Below are 19,184 nucleotides of genomic sequence, written 5' to 3'. Positions count from 1 at the left end.
CAAAATGCAGGAAAGCAATAATACCTAACTTGTATAAGTATTGGAGGGTAAAACAACAATGCGTGTAAAATGCCTAGTACATGGTAAACAGTTAATAAAGAGAATGCTGTTCATCAATCTTTTTAAAAAGGATGATGTACTAGAACATAGTTTTTGAAACAGACAGATCATGGGGTTCAAGTACCAGTTCCATCACTAACTAGCTTTGTAACCTTAGGCAAACCACTTTACATCTCTGCCCCACATATTTCTTGTCCATGAAATAGGGAAAATTAACACTCCCCTTAGAGGGTTTTATAGGATATAAAGCCCTCAGTCTCAAGAAAAGGACATTTAGCAAATATTAGCCCTTCCCCTTTTCTTTTGCACCTGCCTCCTGGCACTGAACCAGGGGAGATGTTATGTCCCAGGAACACGTACTCTCTCCCTTGCCTCATGTTAAAAGGCCACAGAGCTGTTCAATCCCAGGAGGTCCACTTAGAAAAGCCTTAGAACTAATCCTATGTCTCGCCTATAACCAAATTCATATTTGTAACCAGCCCAGCCCACCACCAGTTGCATTTGATCCTGCAAATAACCATGGTAGAGCAGGTACGCAGGGCAGGCAAGCATAATGAAAAGGTTACAGATGAATATTTACCACCGGAGAGAAGAATATTTGGATTAAAGTACAGCAGACTGAGCAGACCAGACTTGCAACCTGTCAACCCCATTTTAAAGGCTGTAACTTAATTTGTGCTAAACGGTGCAATGCTGGGAGCTAGGCTGAGTTAATGTGCTCCCTGGCTCAGCAGTTGGCCCTATCCTTGCATTTATATGCTCCCTGCCATGCGAATCCTGTCTGTTGCCCAGCACTGGCTGCTGGCCCACTAAAGACCATGCTTGGCCACACTGACACCCACTTATACGGCACCCTAATATCACCCCATGTGACTTCTGTGTACTATGTACTTCAAGTGAGCTGGCTACTTCTCTGCCTCCTTCCTCCCTTTCTCTATTTATTTATCTCTTTTCTTCTTTCCTCTTTCTGTGTTGTTTTCTTTTTATTTCTATTAATCAACAAATATTTACTGGGAGTCACTTTGTACCAGGCACTAGGGAGTGGGGGACTTAACTGCAGGGAGCAAGCCAGGGCAAGCATCTTCCCTCATGGAGCCGACATTCTAGCTCACCTCCATGCACGTTTAAAAAGCACCAGAGATAATGGCAAATTGAGACAGATTTTCCAAAGAAAACGGAGCTTGAGATACCAGGGTCATGAAGAGTTCAGAGAAGGCCACATTAGACAATAGAAAGGCCATGGCAGGCCTCTTCCAGAAGGTGACGCCAAGCTAGGATCTGATGGGTAAGAGACAGCTAGTCATGTAAGGAGCTGAGGAAGGGCATCCAAAGCAGAGGGAACAGAGAACATGAATGCTCAGAGGCAGGAACAAGCTGGGCATATCGCAGGAACAGAAACAAGAACCTTGTGGTCAGAGGGATGTGAGAAAGGGAAGGAAGGATGGGGGTGGGGGTGACGTTGGACAGGCAGGCAGGGGTCAGATCATGGATGGCCTTGCAGGCCTTGCTTAGCAGTTTCGATTTTATTATGATGGCAATGTGGTGTCATTTCAGTTTGTGGAGCCTGCTATGCTCCTTCCTGCCAAAGGCCTCTGCACACAAGTGTTCTTCCTTCTGTCTGGGATATTCTCCCCACTTCCTGCTAAGCTTTGGTTGCTTGTAATCTCAAACATCACCTTCCTCAAGGAAACCTTCTCTCCTTTCCCAACCACAGTACTCTGCATGGCTTCCTCAAGGCACAGATTATATTTTTGTAAATAAATATGGAATAGTGCAATTAGTCACTTAACGCCTCTTTTACTTGCTACACTGTAAGCTCCCTGAATGTAGGACCACTTTGTGAATGAAAATCTCCAGTCCCTTGCACCTTGCTTAGCATAGAGTCAGGGCTTGAGAGTATTCAATATAAGAATGAATTAGTGAGTGAGTGAATTAATCAATGCATGCAACATTTACAATGTATTGAGATAGGTTCTTTGGATCTCATCTCAAATATTTACTGGGAGTCACTCTGTACCAGGCACCATGGGAGATGGGAACTTACTGCAGGGAACAAGTTGGAGCAAGCCAGAGCAAGCGTCTTTCCTTATGCAGTTGACATTCTAGCTCACATTCATGCACTTTTTGAAAAGCACCAAATGGAGACAAATTTTCCAAAGCAAACAGAGCTCAAGATGCCAGGATCATGAAGAGTCCAGAAAAGGATCCAAAGAACATGGATCCAAAGAACATGTTGCATGTTCCTGCAACATGGCGCCACTGCAATGATTCTGGCAGCAGCCCTGAGCTCTAAGGTGGGTCTTTGTGGGCTGCAGCCCTGGCACGGCTGCTCAGGTCTGGCCCCTTGGCTAGGGCATTCTCCAAGGATACACTGGCCTGGGGCATTCTTCACATCATCTCCCGGGGCAGAGGTGGTGTTCATCTTCTCTGCATTGGGGAACTGGGTCATCAGCTGCATCTGGAAATCTTCTCTTCGCTCATATTCCTTCCCGCGGTAGATGAACACTTTGTTCTGCAGAGAAAGGATGCTCATTAGAGATTTGGGGACCCAGGTGTGAAGAAAGGGGCCAAGCAAAGCTGGGGAGCTTGTAAAATGACCACGGTCCATGGGGATGTCCAGTGCATCACTCTCCTCTTGGTTGCCCCACAGGGAAAGGAAGGGCTCAACTCACTGACCTAGCAGAGGCCATCACTACTTTAAAGGGTCTGGGTCTAGAGGAAGGGAAGATCATGGATGCTGAGAACTTTCTTCTTCTTACCATCCTATGTACAGCTTCCAGAATAATTACTCACTCAGGTTTCACTGTGTCACACCAACTCTCCTATATACATGGCCACAACATTTCCCCGTTGCCTGTAATGGGCCATGTGGGCTGGACCTGTGGGCTGGAAGGGCTCAGCATTCATATCCTCATCACCTGGCTTCTGGCTCTAAGCCTGTGAAAACACACTATTTATCCTTCCTGACCATGTTAGTCTCTATAGATCAGTGGTTCTCAACTAAAGGTGATGTTGTCCCCCAAGGGACATCGGCAGTATCTGGAAACATATTTTGGTTGTCCCAACTGGGAATGGGAGATGCTACTAGAACCTACGGGGTAGTGGTTAGGGATGCTGCTAACATCCTACGATGCATAGCACAGCCCCCACAATGAAGAATTTTCAGGCCCAAAATATCAATAGTGCTGAGGTTGAGAAACTCTGCTCTAGACATCTGTGCCACCCATACTGCCTAAAATGGCCCCTAATTTCTTCTGTCCAAACACACATCTGTCATACATCTCTACATATCAGTGCTTCCAAACCTGGCTGATCATCCAAGGAGCCTAGGACACTTTTAAAAATTAAGATTCCCAGCTGGGCCTGGTGGCTCACGCCTGTAATCCCAGCACTTTGGGAGGCCGAGGCAGGCGGATCATGAGGTCAAGAGATGGAGACCATCCTGGCCAACATGGTGAAACACCGTCTCTACTGAAAATATAAAAATTAGCTGGGCGTGGTGGCACATGCCTGTAGTCCCAGGTACTTGGGAGGATGAGGCAGGATAACAGCTTGAACCCAGGAGGCAGAGGTTGCTGTGAGCCGAGATCAAGCCACTGCACTCCAGCCTGGGCGACAGAGCAAGACTCCATCTCAAAAAAAAAAAAAAAAGAAAAAAATTCAGATTCCCAGGGCCCATGCCAGACCTGCTGAAATGGAATCTGTAGATCTGTGGGAGTGGGGCCCAGGAGTCTGTACTTTTAACAAGTTCTCCAGGGGATTCTGACATACAGCCGGGTTTGGGAAGCCACCTCTACTTCCTCCATGAAACCTGCACCCCTCTCCGCGGCTCACGGTAATCACTCCTGCAGGCCCACTCTCACTTCCACATTGATTGTTGATTAATAATTGTGAGTGATTTATCTCCTTGACTAGACTAAATCAAGTGAGGTTGGAGATCAGATTTGCCATTTCTTTTGTATTTCCCTCACCCCAGAGTCGAACCATAGGCTCACAGACTGAAGGAAGCCTACTGGTGACCTAATCCAATTCGTCATGTGATGGGTAAATAGGCCACTACAGTAGCGGTTCAGAAACTGTGCTCCAGGGACACCTGAGGTTCCCAAGACCCTCTCAGGAACCACAAGATCACACTGTTTTCACAATAACATGAAAGCTGTTATTTATCCTTTTCATTCTCATTCTCCCATGAGTGTACGATGGAGCTTTCTGAGGCTGCATGATGTGTGATCGCAACAGATTGCAGAAGCAGACATGAGAATCTAGATGTCTTCTCTTAAGTCAGACATTAAAGAGATTTGCAGAAATGTGAAGCAATCTCATGATTTTCACCGATTTTTTTATTGGAAAATAGAGCTATTTTTCCTAAAATTGCAGTTTATGTTAACATGTAATGGGTTTATTAGTGCTATTTTTATTTTTAAGATTTTATTTATTTTTTGAGACAGGGTCTCTCTTTGTTACCCAGGCTGGATGGAGTGCAGTGGCCCCATCATGACTCACTGTAGCCTCAACCTCCTGGGTTCAGGTAATCCTCCTGTCTCAGGCCCCAAATAGCTGGGATTATAGGTGCGCATCACCACGCCCAGCTAATTTTTGTATTTTTTGTAGAGGCAGGGTTTCACCATGTTACCCAGGCTGGTCTCGAACTCCTGAGTTCAAGTAATCTGCCCACCTCAGCCTCCCAAAGTGCTGGGATTACAGGCATCAGCCACCATGCCTGGACCATTATTGTTATTTTCAAATAAATGAACACTTCAAAAAACATTTTCTTAGTTTTAATTTCTCATGTAGTAAATGTAGATAGAGATTATCTTTATACACACAAGTTCTTTGGGATCCTCAATAATTTTTAAGAGAGAAAGAAGGTTCTGGAACCAAAAAGCCTGAGAACGACTGCTCTACAGTAACTCCTGAAAGCAAATCTCTGCCAGCAAACATCCTCCAGCCTCTCTTTGAACACCTCATTCCAGTGACGGGGAACTCACTACCTCACGAGGCAGCTGTAATTGCTGTGTAGTTAGAGAAACACAGTAGATGAGAAATGCTGGTGATTATGATGAGGGCTATTGACTGGGGAGTCTCCTGGGGATGGGGGCAGCACTCAGACAGAGAAGAGCACCGCTTCTGAGCACAAGCAAATCCTCAAAGCATAGAAGGACCGCTGAGATGCCGAGGCCCTGGGGCTCTCGCCTGGTGTCCAAGTCACCCCCAAACTCACCCGCAGGAAGGAGGGGAATCCCTGGCCGTAGTATCCAACAGCAAAGTAGTCTGGTTTGGGCCTGAGGATTTTCATGATGCTTTCATAGAATTTTGCCTGCTGGATCTAAAGGAAGAAAACAAGGTTTGTTGCAACACAGATGTGTATCAAAGGCACATTCAACTCAAAGAGGCCTTGGTGAAGACATTTTCATTATACCAGAGCCAATGAGCCATGTGCACATATTTACATATCTGTGCTATGTCTATAATCACAATAGTAATAGCTATATTTACAGTATACCAGGGACTGTGTTAATCACTCTACCTGCACTAGTGTGGTTACTTGAATCACCCTTGTAATAATCCCATGAGTATCTCCATTTTGCAGATAAAGAAATGGTATCTCGTAAAGCAGCCAGTAAGCATGGAGCTGAACCCAGTTAGTTGCATTCAGGGTTCCCATCATTGCGTCTCTGCTCCCACCTCCATGCACACTTGGGCATGGATTTGTGAGGCTATGGAATGAATAAATGCCCCCTGATACAGATGTTTTCCTGTGCATGCATACCTAAGACATTTCATCTATTCTAAGAGGTGTGTGTTTTTCGTATTTTAACATCTCTGGAAACAGTCTGAATCTTACTTTACACCTAATGGCATCTTATAACTGCAGTTGGCCCTGAAGGAATCATGACATGGCACAATAAAGAGAATGGTGTATGATCGATGGCATCTTCCATTTGATACAATCTGGAAGATATATGTGGATCTAGACGGGGGCCTGTGTGATGTGGACTCTGTGCAGGCAAGTGCACATACATTAGTGTGTGCTTGAATGTATCCTGTGTGTGTGTGTGTGTGTGTGTGTGTGTGTATGTGTGTGTGTCTTGGGCATAGGCATTGGCAAACATCTATGTGGAGGTACACGCGGGGCAGGTATCAGGTGTCTCTTGGTGCAAGCACATGTGCGTGTATTTGTGTATTATCTTACAAACAGTGAAAACAGTTAACAGCTCAGCTGTTTTTAACAAGATCACTATACCTTCCCCCCACCAAAAGCTATCAATCCTCTCCTAACATTCTGACTCTGTAAGTCGCTGGCCTGGCCTCTCTAAGTGGGCTAAGAGGGGTCCCTGGGGTCCTGCTGCTCAGGCAGCCAGAAAACATGTGGGGAGGATGGGCGGGAGGGAAGCAGCCAAAGAGTTCTGCATTTCCCTGCAGAGTCCAACTCCCCGCCAAACCCAGGCTTCTGCAGTACAAGCAGGATTGGCTGGGCTGGCTTCCCCCACTCTCCACTTCCCCCACCAAATCCTGAGCATGGAGATGCTAATGGGAGTAACCAGATGGGGAGCATTTTAATGTGATCTATCTGTTAATCAGAAAGCACAAATTTGTGTTTTTATTTAATTGGTTTAGTGATTTGTGGAACTTTTACTGCAAACGTAGCACAGCGTTTATTGGGGCTGCAGCAGCGGCGGCAGTTGCAGCCCCTCGCAGGTACTCAATGCTCCCTCTGAGGAGCTGTCACCGAAGCATTTCCCCACGACATTTCTCTTTGAAAATACTCCCCACAGGAAGGGAGATGCTCAATACAGCCTCTCTCAGGTCCTACTTCCGTTCATTTTCTATTTCCCTAACCCCGCCTGGCCCTCATCCCCATCTCCCCAGGATCTGGGGTGAGCTGAGGCCCTGAGCACCCAGCCTGCAGGGCATTCAGCCTTCCCAGGGGATGCCTTACCAGGTTCTGGCTGAGCAGCTCATAGTCAAAGATCTCCATCTCGTACTGTTCCGCCAGCTCCTTGCACAGACTTATGGCCTCTTCCCACATCTACAGGAAGGTCACAGGGACAAAGGTGAGGTGGCACCACCGGGTTTGCAGAGCCCTTGCTGAGGAAGGGACTCAGGCGTAGCTGTGCTTCCTGGGACTGAGGGGAAACCTTGCTCTGACCCAGATCCACCGCCATACGGAGGGGCCGGGGGCTTCCTAGAGAGGACGACCTTCCTCTGGCCTCTCACCGGAGTTTCTTGATAAACAATTGAGTAGGCACAGATGAGGCTAAACCCTTTATTTATGTGCTCTGATTCTTCACAACCACTCTGAGAGGTAACTGACAGCATCTTCATTGTCCAGGTAAGAAACAGAGGTTCAGAGAGGCCCAGCAACCTGTCCCGGGTCAAAACGCCTCACTAAAAGCAGGGTCAGGATGTAAGCCCCCGTGTGTGTCTCCAGGGCCTTGCTCTTCAGTCCCTGCCTCCCACGTGCTCATGTTTAGTGAATGAAACCTTTGATTCCCTCAGCCTCCTCAGGGAGGTGTTGGCCCCCTTTTCCAAAGATAAATGGTTCACAGAGAAGTGAGCAAGGTGGCTCAAGGTCAGAGTTTCCAGGGACAAAGTTGGGACCAGGCCCCAGTTCTCCTGATATGCAGTCCTGGGATTCTTCTACTCTGCCAATCCTGTCACTTTTTAATGGGATTATTTGATGTGTGGAAGTAGAGTCAGGTAGCACAGAGGTGGAAGGGGTGGTGCTAGAATATTAAAAAAAAATTAAGACTTTTCTTTAATAGTAGGTCTTCTCCATCTTGAGAGAAAAAATTCTAAACAAAGAAACCCTAGACATAGTGGATAATTCTCTCCTCTGTCTTAGACGAGAGTCAATAGATCACCTCACTCTCTTAGACTGAAGGAGGTCAGGACGGTCTGCAGAGTCAGGGGAGATGCAGGGTGGACCGGAGGCTGGCAATCTCTAGGGATACCCATTACATTTCACCTTCAGTTTAAAATGGAAAATGCACCTAAATGGAGAAGCTGGGGGAGGTAGGAGGAGGAGAGAGGGGAGGTTGCCAAAATGCAGTGTGAGCTGTGTAGCAAAAGTGCTCTCTCTGCATCCAAGCATAAAAATAAATAAAACCAAGTGCCGAGTGGAGAAGCCACGGCTGTAAACCCACGGACAGCTTAGCAAGCAGCATAAAAACGCTTTATGTGCTGGGAGGAGGAATCAAGTATATGGGCCAGGCTGGGGTTTTCTCTTCACCTTGAACCTGAAGTTTGGGGTAATCCCCCTGGGCTGGGCCAGGGGACTGTTGGGCTCAAGTATAGGTCTTTGTCTACTTCTCACCATAATGTGAACAGAGAGAAGAAACGCTCTCCCCATGGGTTAAGAGATCACTAAGAGACCAGGGAAAGGGCGGGGCAGGAAGTCAGGTGCCTGGGATTTCCTCTCAGGTCTGCCTGTGTGGCCACTGGGACCTCCAACAGTCACTAATTTCTCTGAGTCTTACACATTCATTACTAAGCACACGGTGGGTTCTGGGCATGGTGTGGTGTGCAGTAATGAAACAGATATAAAGATGGACGAGACACAGACTCTACTCTCATGGAACATAAGTGGACAAAGGATATACATCAATAGATGAAATCGTTTGGTTTTGAGGAATTTAGAGGAGTCTATCGGGTGATGGCAAGATGAACTTATGGAGTAGAAAGCCAGCATGTGTGCCTGGAGCAATGAGCCTCCCTGAGGAAGTATAGGGAACGAAAGCTGAGGGGGCACTGAGGAGTTTGGGCTTCCTTCTAGAAGCTTCCATAGCAGTGGCTTTCAGGGTAAGCTGTACCCATCTGCTCCCTCCTCTCTGCTCTACTTTGGCACCACCCTGTTCCTTTGCCTTTTTCCCCATTATTGCACAATGCCAAAGGGCAATGCAAAAAATATTATTATTGGCATGTCTGTTTTGCCCACTAGACAGTAAGTTTTTGAGGTTGGGGATCATGCCTTTTTCCTCTCTGCTTAGCACAGAGTGGGCTGAATTGAATATCTTGCTGAGGACAAAGCTCAACGTGTACTTTTAGGCTCTCACACTGCAACATACTTAATCAGCTGATAAACAAATAGTAAGCTCTGACTTGACACCCAGCAGGGCAGGAGGTTCAAGGGATGGCAGCATCTCTGCCCTCAAGAGGCTTATAATTGTAAATTATGAAAACAGTGCTCTCCAACTGCTTGAGCCTTGGGAATTTATAAGCCCTTCCACAGACATTACCTCATTTTATCTTTCCAGAGAAGGTAGAAGGGTCCGACTAAGACAGATGCAATAAACTACAGTGACAGGACAGGCCCAAATTAAGTGCTAAATTATGTCCTGATGAACTGTAAGAGGTCTTGCATTGCAGAGGAGAGGGAGGGCTGCAGGTAAGCCAGAGGACTCAGGAAAGGCTTGAGAAGGAAGCGGTGGAGTAGGATAATGATGACGGTTACTGACATTTCACCAGCTATTACTACGCACTAGGTCCTATGCAGGGTGCTCTACGTGCATTTTCTCACTCTATTTTCACAGTACAACTAGAAAGAAGGTACTATTAGCATCTCACTGTTATGGGTGGGGAATTGGAGTCTCTTAGGTCAAGGGAAGAGTAGGTGGTAGAGGAGCAAGGATTGCAGATGGGCCATCTGGCTCCAAAACTTGAGCATGTGGCCACCGAGCAATGTTCTCTATAGGGTGCATGGCAGTTTTGGGGCTGGTACTTCCTGAAGGTCCACCAGAGGCTGGAGCTGAGCAGCAGCTGGTCTGGCCAATCTCCCGACCAAACCCAGCCAAGCATCCTTGCTGTTTAAAGATCAAGGATGACACTGCATGTCATTTATCCATTCAGTTCATTCATTTATGAATGCCCAGTGATTAGAACAGAACCTAGGACATAGGCCTACATATTCACTGGGAACTTCCTAGGTTCTGTCCTAGTCACTGGGCATTTAGCAGTGGGCAAGACAAGTCTCTGCTCTCATAGCATTCTAAATTGGGGAGCCAGAAAATAAACAAGTAAAAAGAAAATGAACAAGATGATGTCTTATAGGAACAAGTGCTTTGAAGAAGCCATAAGGGTAACCTGGGGCAGTGGTGCTGCTGGTTTGTCTAGTGGTGGTCAGGGAAGGCCTCCCTAGCATGTGACATCTGAGTGAAGCACAGCGTTCCAGTGGGCAGCTATGGTGGAGGAATGCTTCCAGCTGGGAAAAGCAAGTACACAGTCCCTGAGTTTGAAAAGAGCTTGGCATAGAGCACGTGAGCAAGAGGGACCCCAGCAGGGATGAAATGAGAGAGGCAGCCAGGGCACAGCTCATGTGGGGCCTCATGGGCCATGGGAAGGATTGTGTAATTTGTTTTAAGTAGATTGGGAGAGCCATTGAGAAACTGCGAGTGGGGGAATGGCATAATCCAATCTATGCTTTATGATCATCCTATCTGCTATATGGAGGATGATCTGTTGGGGGTAGTGGAGGAAGCAGGAAAGTTGTTTAGGATCCATCGCAGTGCCCAGGTGAGCAATGTCGGTGCCTTACATGGAGGTGGAAGGAATGGAGATGGAGAGGAAGTGGAGAGAAGTGATCAGAGTTAGGATTTGCAGGGATATCTGACAGAGCTGAGGATGGATTGGATGTAAGGTATGGGAGAGAACCATCCTTCCAGTGGCTAGGGTCCCCACGGGGGGTGGGCAGGGACAGATTACCTTTCCTTTGTCAAAGTAGCCTATGATGGTCTCGTAGAGCGTCTCCTTGAGCTGCCGGTGTGTCTGGGGGTGCTGCTGGCCTGTCTGCATGACCTGTGATGCACACTGCTCATCCGACCACTGTGAAGAGAAGACACAGGAAGTCACACAGGGCCGAGAGGCTGCCAAGAGCAGGTGTCTTCCTAGGATTAAAGGCAGGAACCACCCCCCCCAACACACACCCTGTCCTTTCCATCTCTCCTCCTTTCTTGAACTCAGCTTATTTCTGGAAACTTGGGGTACCACTGGAGAGGCTGCCCTTTTGAGGCATGAGTACTCAGGATATTTGGAGGTTGCCCTCCAGGCAGCACTAATGTCCCAAGTCCCAAAACAGACAAATGAGGGAACATGAAATATTAAAACCACAGTGATCAGGAGTCAGATGAAGCCCTGCAAACACCCTCCCCTCTGCTAGCTTCCCCCTGCCTGTCCTGGGTGCCAGTGTCAGTCAGAGAGATGCTGGGCTGCAATTTCCACTTGTGAAGCCTCCTGGTTTTTGTTGAGTTGCACTTATCTTACTCTTTATTGGCTCTCTGTGTGTTGTTTGTAGATATTTACATTGAACCCCTAAGAAACATGCTCCCAGCTCTCCCAAAGCCAAAGGAAATCATTCTGATTTTTTTCCCAGCTACAGCTAAGTTCTCAACAGAAGGAATGCAGCTCAGTGGGCATGCCAATGATTTACCGTTAATAGCAGTTTGGATATTATATAAAGCTGCAAAATGTATCTCGAAGAGGGGTTGTTGTTGCTAAATGTAAAGATCACTCAAAACCACATGTGACCAGGGAAGCAGTGCAAAAAGTATCCTGCCAGCTCAAGAGTTTGGAGACACAGGGCAAAACAAAATGTTTGGATTCTTTTTCTTTTTTTTCTTTTTTCACTCTTCAACTTGCTGTGAGGCCCTGTCAGGATCCCAGCATAAATGCCCTTCACCCAAAGTGACTGTACCTTGAGAAGCCAGGTGTGGAGAAGGAGCGTGTAGGCAGCCTCTGTGTAATTGTCACAGTCCAGGTGAAGATCGCGGAGTTTGTACAGGTACCTGTTTGAGGGAAAATATGCAGTAAGCTACCAGGTGCAGTGAAAAGGAGACACCTGGCAGGGACAAGCAGGAGCCCAGAGAACAACTGGGCACCTCTCTGGGTCGCAAGAAAGTCCTCCTTCCGGGATAACCAGAACTTTGAGTGGGTAATGACAGCGCCTAGTGCATGTTGGTTACTTAGTGCATGACAGGTACTAAGCTAACTATTTTAAATTTCTTAGATTACTTAATATTTATGGCAACCCTATGAGATTAGTCTCAGGAATTCCTCTTTTCAGATGAGAGAACTATTGCCTGGATAAGTTAGGTGCCATTCCAGCTAACATGCAACTTGATAATGAATGGTCTGGCCAATGCAATATGACAAGCAAGAGAAATAAAGGAAGGAGAGAGAGAGACAATTTATCAGGAGTTCTGTGCTAATAAACAGAAGAGTCAGGACATGATGCCTGCTCTTAATCACTGTGTCATTGAAGGAGTATGAACAAGCCACGGCAGCTATAAGGGGCAGTTCCTACCCCTCTCTGCAGAGTTCTCTGGGTGTAAGTAAGTGCATTTTTTGGTAATAAAAGGAAATGGATCAGGGGCTGGAGAACAGATATTCATATGTAGACCTTGAGCTGTCAGTAGGAAGAGTTAGCTATTTGACTGCAGTCACATTTTAACTTCCTGTCCCTTTGAAAAGTGAGATCCCAGTTATGAACCATGAGATGGCAATATAACTGACGGGTACTGAGGATGAGAACAAGGACAAAGGAAGGGCGCTTTGGAAAATTCTTAGATAACTGATCCATAATAGGTATTAAGGGGCAGTGAATTAACTTCTCTGTGCCTTAGTTTGCTCATCTGTAAAATGGCAACATTCACAGAACCTATCTATAAAGTGACTGGGCATATAAAGGGCCAAGGAGACCATGTGTGTCTTACAAAAGGCTCAATACATGACAGCTTGCATTGCTGCTAAGAAATGCAAGTATTCACTGAAAGTGATTAGCCTGTAGCCGGCACTGAGCAGTGACAGTTATTACCTATTATCACTGTGAACTAGATTCCTCTACAAAACATTCTCTCCTGCCACCGTTGGAAACAGAATCCAGAGGCAATGAACCACTGCATCGGTGACCTGCATATCATTAGCAGGATTTATTGAAACCCAACTCTAAGTAATGTGGTGAGGGGATATGCTGATTTCTTCCTGTGAGAGGAGAGGCAGGGAATGCCTGCCATGGTGCCAGCATTCTACCCTGACCCACTGTCTCACACCAGGGAACACAGGGTTTCTCGGGCATCTCCACTCAATGCGTGTCTCAATGCTCTGGTTTATTTTCCTTTTGGGAAAAAGGCTTTCTGCACGAAGCTCACCAAAGGAGAAGCGAATGTTCAGTGTTCCTGCCACATAAAATGGGTCAGTGGGTCAAATGTAGGCTGCCTGAAATCAGGGCAGGGACCGCCAAAGATTTTGAGGCGAGGAAAGGTCACCTAGTGGTGATTTGATAGCTGCTGTGCTGGGATGCCCTGGCAGTCTTTTGTTCATTCACTTATTCATTCAGCAAAGCTGTACCGGGCATCCAGGCTATACCAGGCCTTAGAGATAAACAGTGACAAACGCAGGCACTGTTCTCAGGGTTTGGGATTAGAGTCTAGGAGAAGAGACAGGCATGAATCAAATCATCAGATACATAACAGCAAGAACACAGCGATGATATGTGTTGTGAAGGAGTGGTCTATGGTACCAGGAGAGCACGCTTTATCCAGGTGGGGAGAAGAGGGGCTTCTAAAAAGGTTCCCATGGCATAACAGTTGATCTGAAGGGGAAGGGGATGAGTTGGGAGAGCTTCCCAGGCAGAAACATTTGTTCATTCATTCATTCAAAAAATGGGTGTTTTATTATCATGTATTTTTATCAATTCATCCTTCCAATAACTCTGTTAAGATGAGAAAACTGAGATCCAGGTTAAAAGAGCCAGAGCCAGAAGCAGATTTCAAGCTCAGTGATTTCTGCTTTCACAGACACAGCCTTTCCACTCTCCTCCCGCCTAATGTTCTGCTAATCAGAGTTAACCGTGAAATTGCACATGACCTCCATGTAGAGAGTTTGGAATTAAGAAACACCTGTGTGTGCACACATGGCTTAATTCTGCCTTATCTCCTCCTGCCCATCCTCGATGCCTTAGACCCCTAGATGGCTGAGTTCAAAAAACTTGGGGAGAGCAGCCCAGGGGAGAGCTTCCCTGCTACTTTCAACTCCTCCTTTGGCACCCTCTCCTCTTCCTTGTTAACTCAAGGGTCTGATGATCTGCTACAGAACCCAAAAGAAGGCACCCTAGTAAAAAGAAGACATCCCTCAACCAGGGATACCAAACTCAAGCACCTCCAGATGGCAGGTGCTTGAGCGAGGTGGACGGGGAGTAGCACAGTAGGGAATAGAGATGATGTCCTGATGACAGTGCTCCAGGCCTGTCCAGAATGGCTGCCACCACCCGGTTCGGCTAACAGTCGTCAGAATAGGACGAGGGCCCAGTGTTGTCACACCTTCTGAGTTTTCCAGGAGAAAAGGGAAATTTTGATTTTTATGTAAAATCTCCAGATTTTTAAATGTTGGCAGCCAATTAAAAATGTTTTTAAATATTCTGCCTGCCAAACAGAACAGATTTTCAGACTATACCCTGTTTGCAGTCTGGTTTAGATAAATATGGTTTTCTTAGATTACTACGGGCCTCAAATCTCCAAAGCTTGTGGAGGTCTGGGATTTGCCGTCTGTGTTTCTAAAATGAGAAGGGGAGAAACAAGGTTGGAGGGAGGAAACCATGTGGCAGCCATATTACCTATAGTACTTCATTTAATCCTCAAAACAGAAGGTAGGATGGAAACATTCTACAGGTAGGAAAACCTCAACCCAGAAAGATTGAGTAATTTATCCAAGGTTACAGAAAAAGTGAGGCGAGGACTGAGGTCCTTCAGACCCCAAAGCTTTGTGCTGCTACAATAAGGTATGACTAGTGATGTTATAAATATCCCAAACTCAGGACAACCTATAAAATTATTTTTTCTCCAAATGATAGCTCCTATTTCTGGAGTAATGCTAAACTAGGTACCTAGATATATCTGCCGTAATAGCAGAGTGAGTGTAGACTTGAAGTTTCTGCCCTCTGACAGAATGTGACAAAAGCCCTGTAAATACCTTGCTCCTCAATCTTCTGGTTGACTCTACCTCAAGGGCTCCAGCCTCATAAGGATGTGCATAAAGGTATATGTCCAAGAATTTTGTTGTTGTGGCCGGACGCAGTGGCTCACGCCTGTAATCCCAGCACTTTGAGAGGCCAAGGTGGGTGGATCACCTGAGGTTGGGAGTTCGAGACCAGCCAGGCCAACATGGTGAAACCTCGTCTCTACTAAAAATACAAAATTAGCCAGGTGTGGTGGTGCAGGCCTGTAGTCCCAACTACTCGGGAGGCTGAGGCAGGAGAATCACTTGAACCCAGGAGGCAGAGGTTGCAGTGAGCTGAATAGGCACCACTGCACTCCAGCCTGGGCAACAAGAGCGAAACTGTCTTTAAAAAAAAAAAAAAAAAAAAAATTTGTTTTTGTGCTTTTTATTGTAGAAAAAGTTGGAAACAATCTAAATGTTCAACAATATAGGATTGGCTATATAAATGATGGTATATTCTGGAAAAAATTTTATAGTTTCATTAAAAATGATGTTGATATACATCTGTCAACATGGAGTTCTTGTCAAGTTAGAAAAAGCAAAGAATAAATTACAAGTAATATAAACCCATTTTTGCAAAAAATACGCATGCATAGAATTCATTGTATATATAAATATTAAAAAGTCCTGGAAATATGTATGGATTATGGGAATTTATTTCATTTTTTGTGTTGCTTGCCCATATTTTATAAGTTTATTTTTGTTTTGTAATAAGTATATATTTTTTATTATAAATAAAAGTAACAATAATTTTTAAATTGCAGAAAAAAATATGAGATTCTGAGAAAAATTGGCAAAGGAGTTCTTTGCTTCAGGCTAATGTCCCCAAAAAACCTTCATGATATATTCAAATAATATCATTTAAATGCCTACAAGGATGCAGATATCATGCATCTTAGTATCTTTTTTTTCCCTTCAAAACTGGGCTAGTCAATGGTCTTACTACATGTCTGGACTCAGGCTTCACAGTAATTTATCCAAGGTCAGGCCCGCAACAACGCAAATGCACCCCAACAGTTCAAATCACAAAGTATTCACTCTTAAGGAAAATATGATCTGTGGGAACAACAGGACAGCATGGAAGGCCAGACGATTTCACGTGGTTTTATGGGGCTGACTGTGGGAGAATGAAAGGAATTGAATCTGGAGAAATTGACAGGAATCAGAACACACAGGGCCTGAATGTCAAGAAGAGAAGTTTAAATTTTATCCTGAAGGCAGCAGGGAGCCATCGATGGATACTGAGCAGGAAAGTGACACAGCAGGTCTGGATTTTAGAAAATATGAATCTTACCTTATGTACATCTCCTCCCTGTTGTTATCTTTGTAGAAATTCTAGGTAGGGGAGGAAAAACAATGATGAGTGTTGTTCTTTGCAATATCACAGAGGTCAAGGGTGTGGTGATGAAGATGAGAGGAAGATTGCTGTCTACTATCTGGGTACCCTGAGATAGGAATAAGAAACTTATTTTCCTGGATGCACCAAAGATGCATCAAACAGCCTAATTGGAAGATTCTGCTTTGAAAATCACTTCCCTGACCCTTAGACTATAAAGGAACAGAGAGGACTTGATGTGTCTCAGCCATCACATATCAGGAGGTGCAGTTCAGTGTTTTGCTGCATTGAGAGGTGGGCTGCCAAGACTGGGGTAGTCTACTTTGACCAAGCCCACATTGAAAGGCAGCCCAGCTTGATGTTTCAAAGCTCAGGCCTTGCACTGGAAAGAACCTGAGTTGGAAAGTGAGTGGTAGCACCTCGGTAATAGTAAGAGATCAGAATTCCTGATAGTGCAGAACTATCAGGAATTATACGGGATTCTGTCGCCAAAACATTTAAACTTGGCAATACGTAGGAATCTAGGTCCCTATTCCAGCTCAGGGGCCATTTAGATTAGTAGCTGCCCTGGACTTCACCACCAGAGATCCTAATCCTGTGGCATTTTTTAAACAAGTCCCTACAGATTCTGAGCCAGGTGGTCCTGGTCCAATCCATGAGCCACACCAGGTGTATATCCTGGTTTAATGCAGCACACCCACGTGCACCTGAGGGTCAGAGAAGGGCGGTGACATGTTCCAGAGCACACAGTCAATGGGTGGCAAATCATACTGGACATCATTTGTCCTGATACCACCTCCATCCCCACCCTCCTCCTTGACACCATATTTAAGCAATGCACTAAAAACTAGTGGTGTCTCAGTGCTTGGAGAACTGTCTGTCCCAAGCATTCTCCCTGATCTTAGCTGGCTGTTAAAGGTCACTTTCCTCAACCAACTCTGTCTCTCCTTAGAGAGAAGCTTCTCAGCTCATGGAAAACACCTCTTCATGATCTTTATGTAAACTGGGCCTGGTGGAGTTATTAGCAATGAATTCCTTTCTGCTGTCATCAGGATTTTTAAACTCTCCTTGGCATTCTGGAAAATCAATGGCAATATCTAGGCTGTTGAAAAAAAAAGTCTATTTAGGGTAAAGGGAGGCCACACAACACAGCTCTGGGGACAGGTTTTGTGTTTCAGGAGCCTTGGGAATGGTAGGGAGGTTGATGTGATGGATGCCACATGGCCTTTTGGTCAACTTCATTCTTTTAAACCACTTTAAGGTGGGATGACACGGTGAATATGAAGCATTATGGCTGCTTACCTACCTGTCTCCTGATCGAATCACAGAGCATGTGAGAGAGGCTGCTTGGCAGCCAGCCCATGGGAGCTCATGGAATATAGGGGTTAAGAACTTGGGTCTGGGGTTAGCTTCTCTGGTTAACCTGGTTCATAGTAACAGCAATTCTAGTTATTAGTGTGACTCCATTCTATAAGAAGAAGGAAACTAATACATAGTGAGCATTTAACCATGGGCCAGGACAACACAACCTAATGAAATTGGAACCATTATTTTCTCCATGTAATAGATAAGCAAACTAAGACTTCAGAACATTTCCTTAGCTTGTCCATCCTATTAATTATCAGATATAGGATGGAAACCCAGAGGCTGTGTGACTCCAAAGCTCATACTCTTAGCCAGTCTATACTGTCATCTTCCTTCCATGTGATGTGTTGAGTGCTAAAGGGAATATGCATTAATTTCATGTTATAAATAAGGAGGCAGGCATAGAAAGGTGAAGTGACGGCCTCAAGACACAAAGCTAGCAGAAAGCACAGCAGACGTTCCATTCCACATTTGTCTGCTTTCCAAAGCCCTTAAGCACTGCTTCCCTATGAAGAACAATCGTGAGACCCAAAGCCAAGCCCAAGCCCCCCCACAGGGTTCTGGTCTGACTTGGACCCGCCAGCCCCACGCACCAGCAGGTTCACAGTGCAGCTCATGCGGTTGTCTTTGCTCTCATCTGTCATCACACCCCGGTAATCCAGCAGCTTCTCCAGGAGGCCTTTGACCAGGTTCACGAAGTTCTCCACCGACTTGGCAATGGTTGGGTGCTCTGCAGCACACTCCATCAGGCTGTGGCAGAGACCAGAGGGCAGTGAGCTCATGGCTGGGGAGAAAGACTGTGCTGGGGCCAGTGGGCGGTGGGATGGAGCACATGCAAAATCAGTCAGTCAACCCAAGTTCCCTGACTGCTCCTTTTGTTCATTTATTCGTGTATTTATCCATATAGTGCAGCAATTTTTTTTCTAACATCAGAATGGGAAAAAATAAAAATAAAATAGTTTCCAATATAGGTAATGATGGTGGGGGAGATGGTCACTTTTACCCACCCCTGCTGAGAATAAATCAAGAAAACTTTTTTGGGGAAGCAATTTTCATAGTATCTGTAAAAATTGTAAATGCACATATCCTCTGACCCCACAACTCTACTTTGCAGAATCTGTTCTACAGAAATATTCTCAGAAGTATGCAAAGATATAATACTCACAAATTGTGTCTAATAGTGAAATAGATGGAACCATCTTAAATGTTCATCAATTGGGAAAGGCCTAAATAAATTACAGTATATTCACCAAATGGAATTCTATGAAGACATTAAAAATATTGGAGAGATTCAATATGTCTGGGCATGAAAAGCTCTATAAAATATAGAGCTAGGTGAGAAAAGTAAGTCTCAGAACAATATTTGTTTTTCACTTAGCCAACTAACATAGAGCTTAGCATGGCCAGGGTGTTATTTTAAACCTCATGCAAATGG

General features: G+C 45.4%; 1 protein-coding gene across 8 annotated transcripts in view; it reads right to left on the bottom strand.

Moving 5' to 3' along the window:
- Positions 1 to 19,184, bottom strand: part of DOCK2 (dedicator of cytokinesis 2) — a 442,545-nt gene that overhangs the window by 30,550 nt on the left and 392,811 nt on the right. For all 8 annotated transcript variants that reach the window (XR_001718032.4, XM_016954162.4, XM_063811659.1 and 5 more), the window contains 7 exons: positions 18,343 to 18,499; positions 16,343 to 16,383; positions 11,750 to 11,840; positions 10,762 to 10,881; positions 7,001 to 7,090; positions 5,282 to 5,386; positions 2,431 to 2,572 (listed from right to left, as the gene is read on the bottom strand). Coding sequence is in view for 7 of the 8 variants with exons in the window: in XM_016954162.4 (XP_016809651.1) it covers positions 2,431 to 2,572; positions 5,282 to 5,386; positions 7,001 to 7,090; positions 10,762 to 10,881; positions 11,750 to 11,840; positions 16,343 to 16,383; positions 18,343 to 18,499 (746 nt within the window). In the remaining variant the exon portion in view is untranslated. The remainder of the gene's footprint in view (positions 1 to 2,430; positions 2,573 to 5,281; positions 5,387 to 7,000; positions 7,091 to 10,761; positions 10,882 to 11,749; positions 11,841 to 16,342; positions 16,384 to 18,342; positions 18,500 to 19,184) is intronic.

This window comes from Pan troglodytes, chromosome 4, assembly GCF_028858775.2.
Source record: "Pan troglodytes isolate AG18354 chromosome 4, NHGRI_mPanTro3-v2.0_pri, whole genome shotgun sequence".
Taxonomy (NCBI): Eukaryota; Metazoa; Chordata; class Mammalia; order Primates; family Hominidae; genus Pan; species Pan troglodytes.
This window is presented reverse-complemented; position numbering and strand designations above follow the sequence as displayed.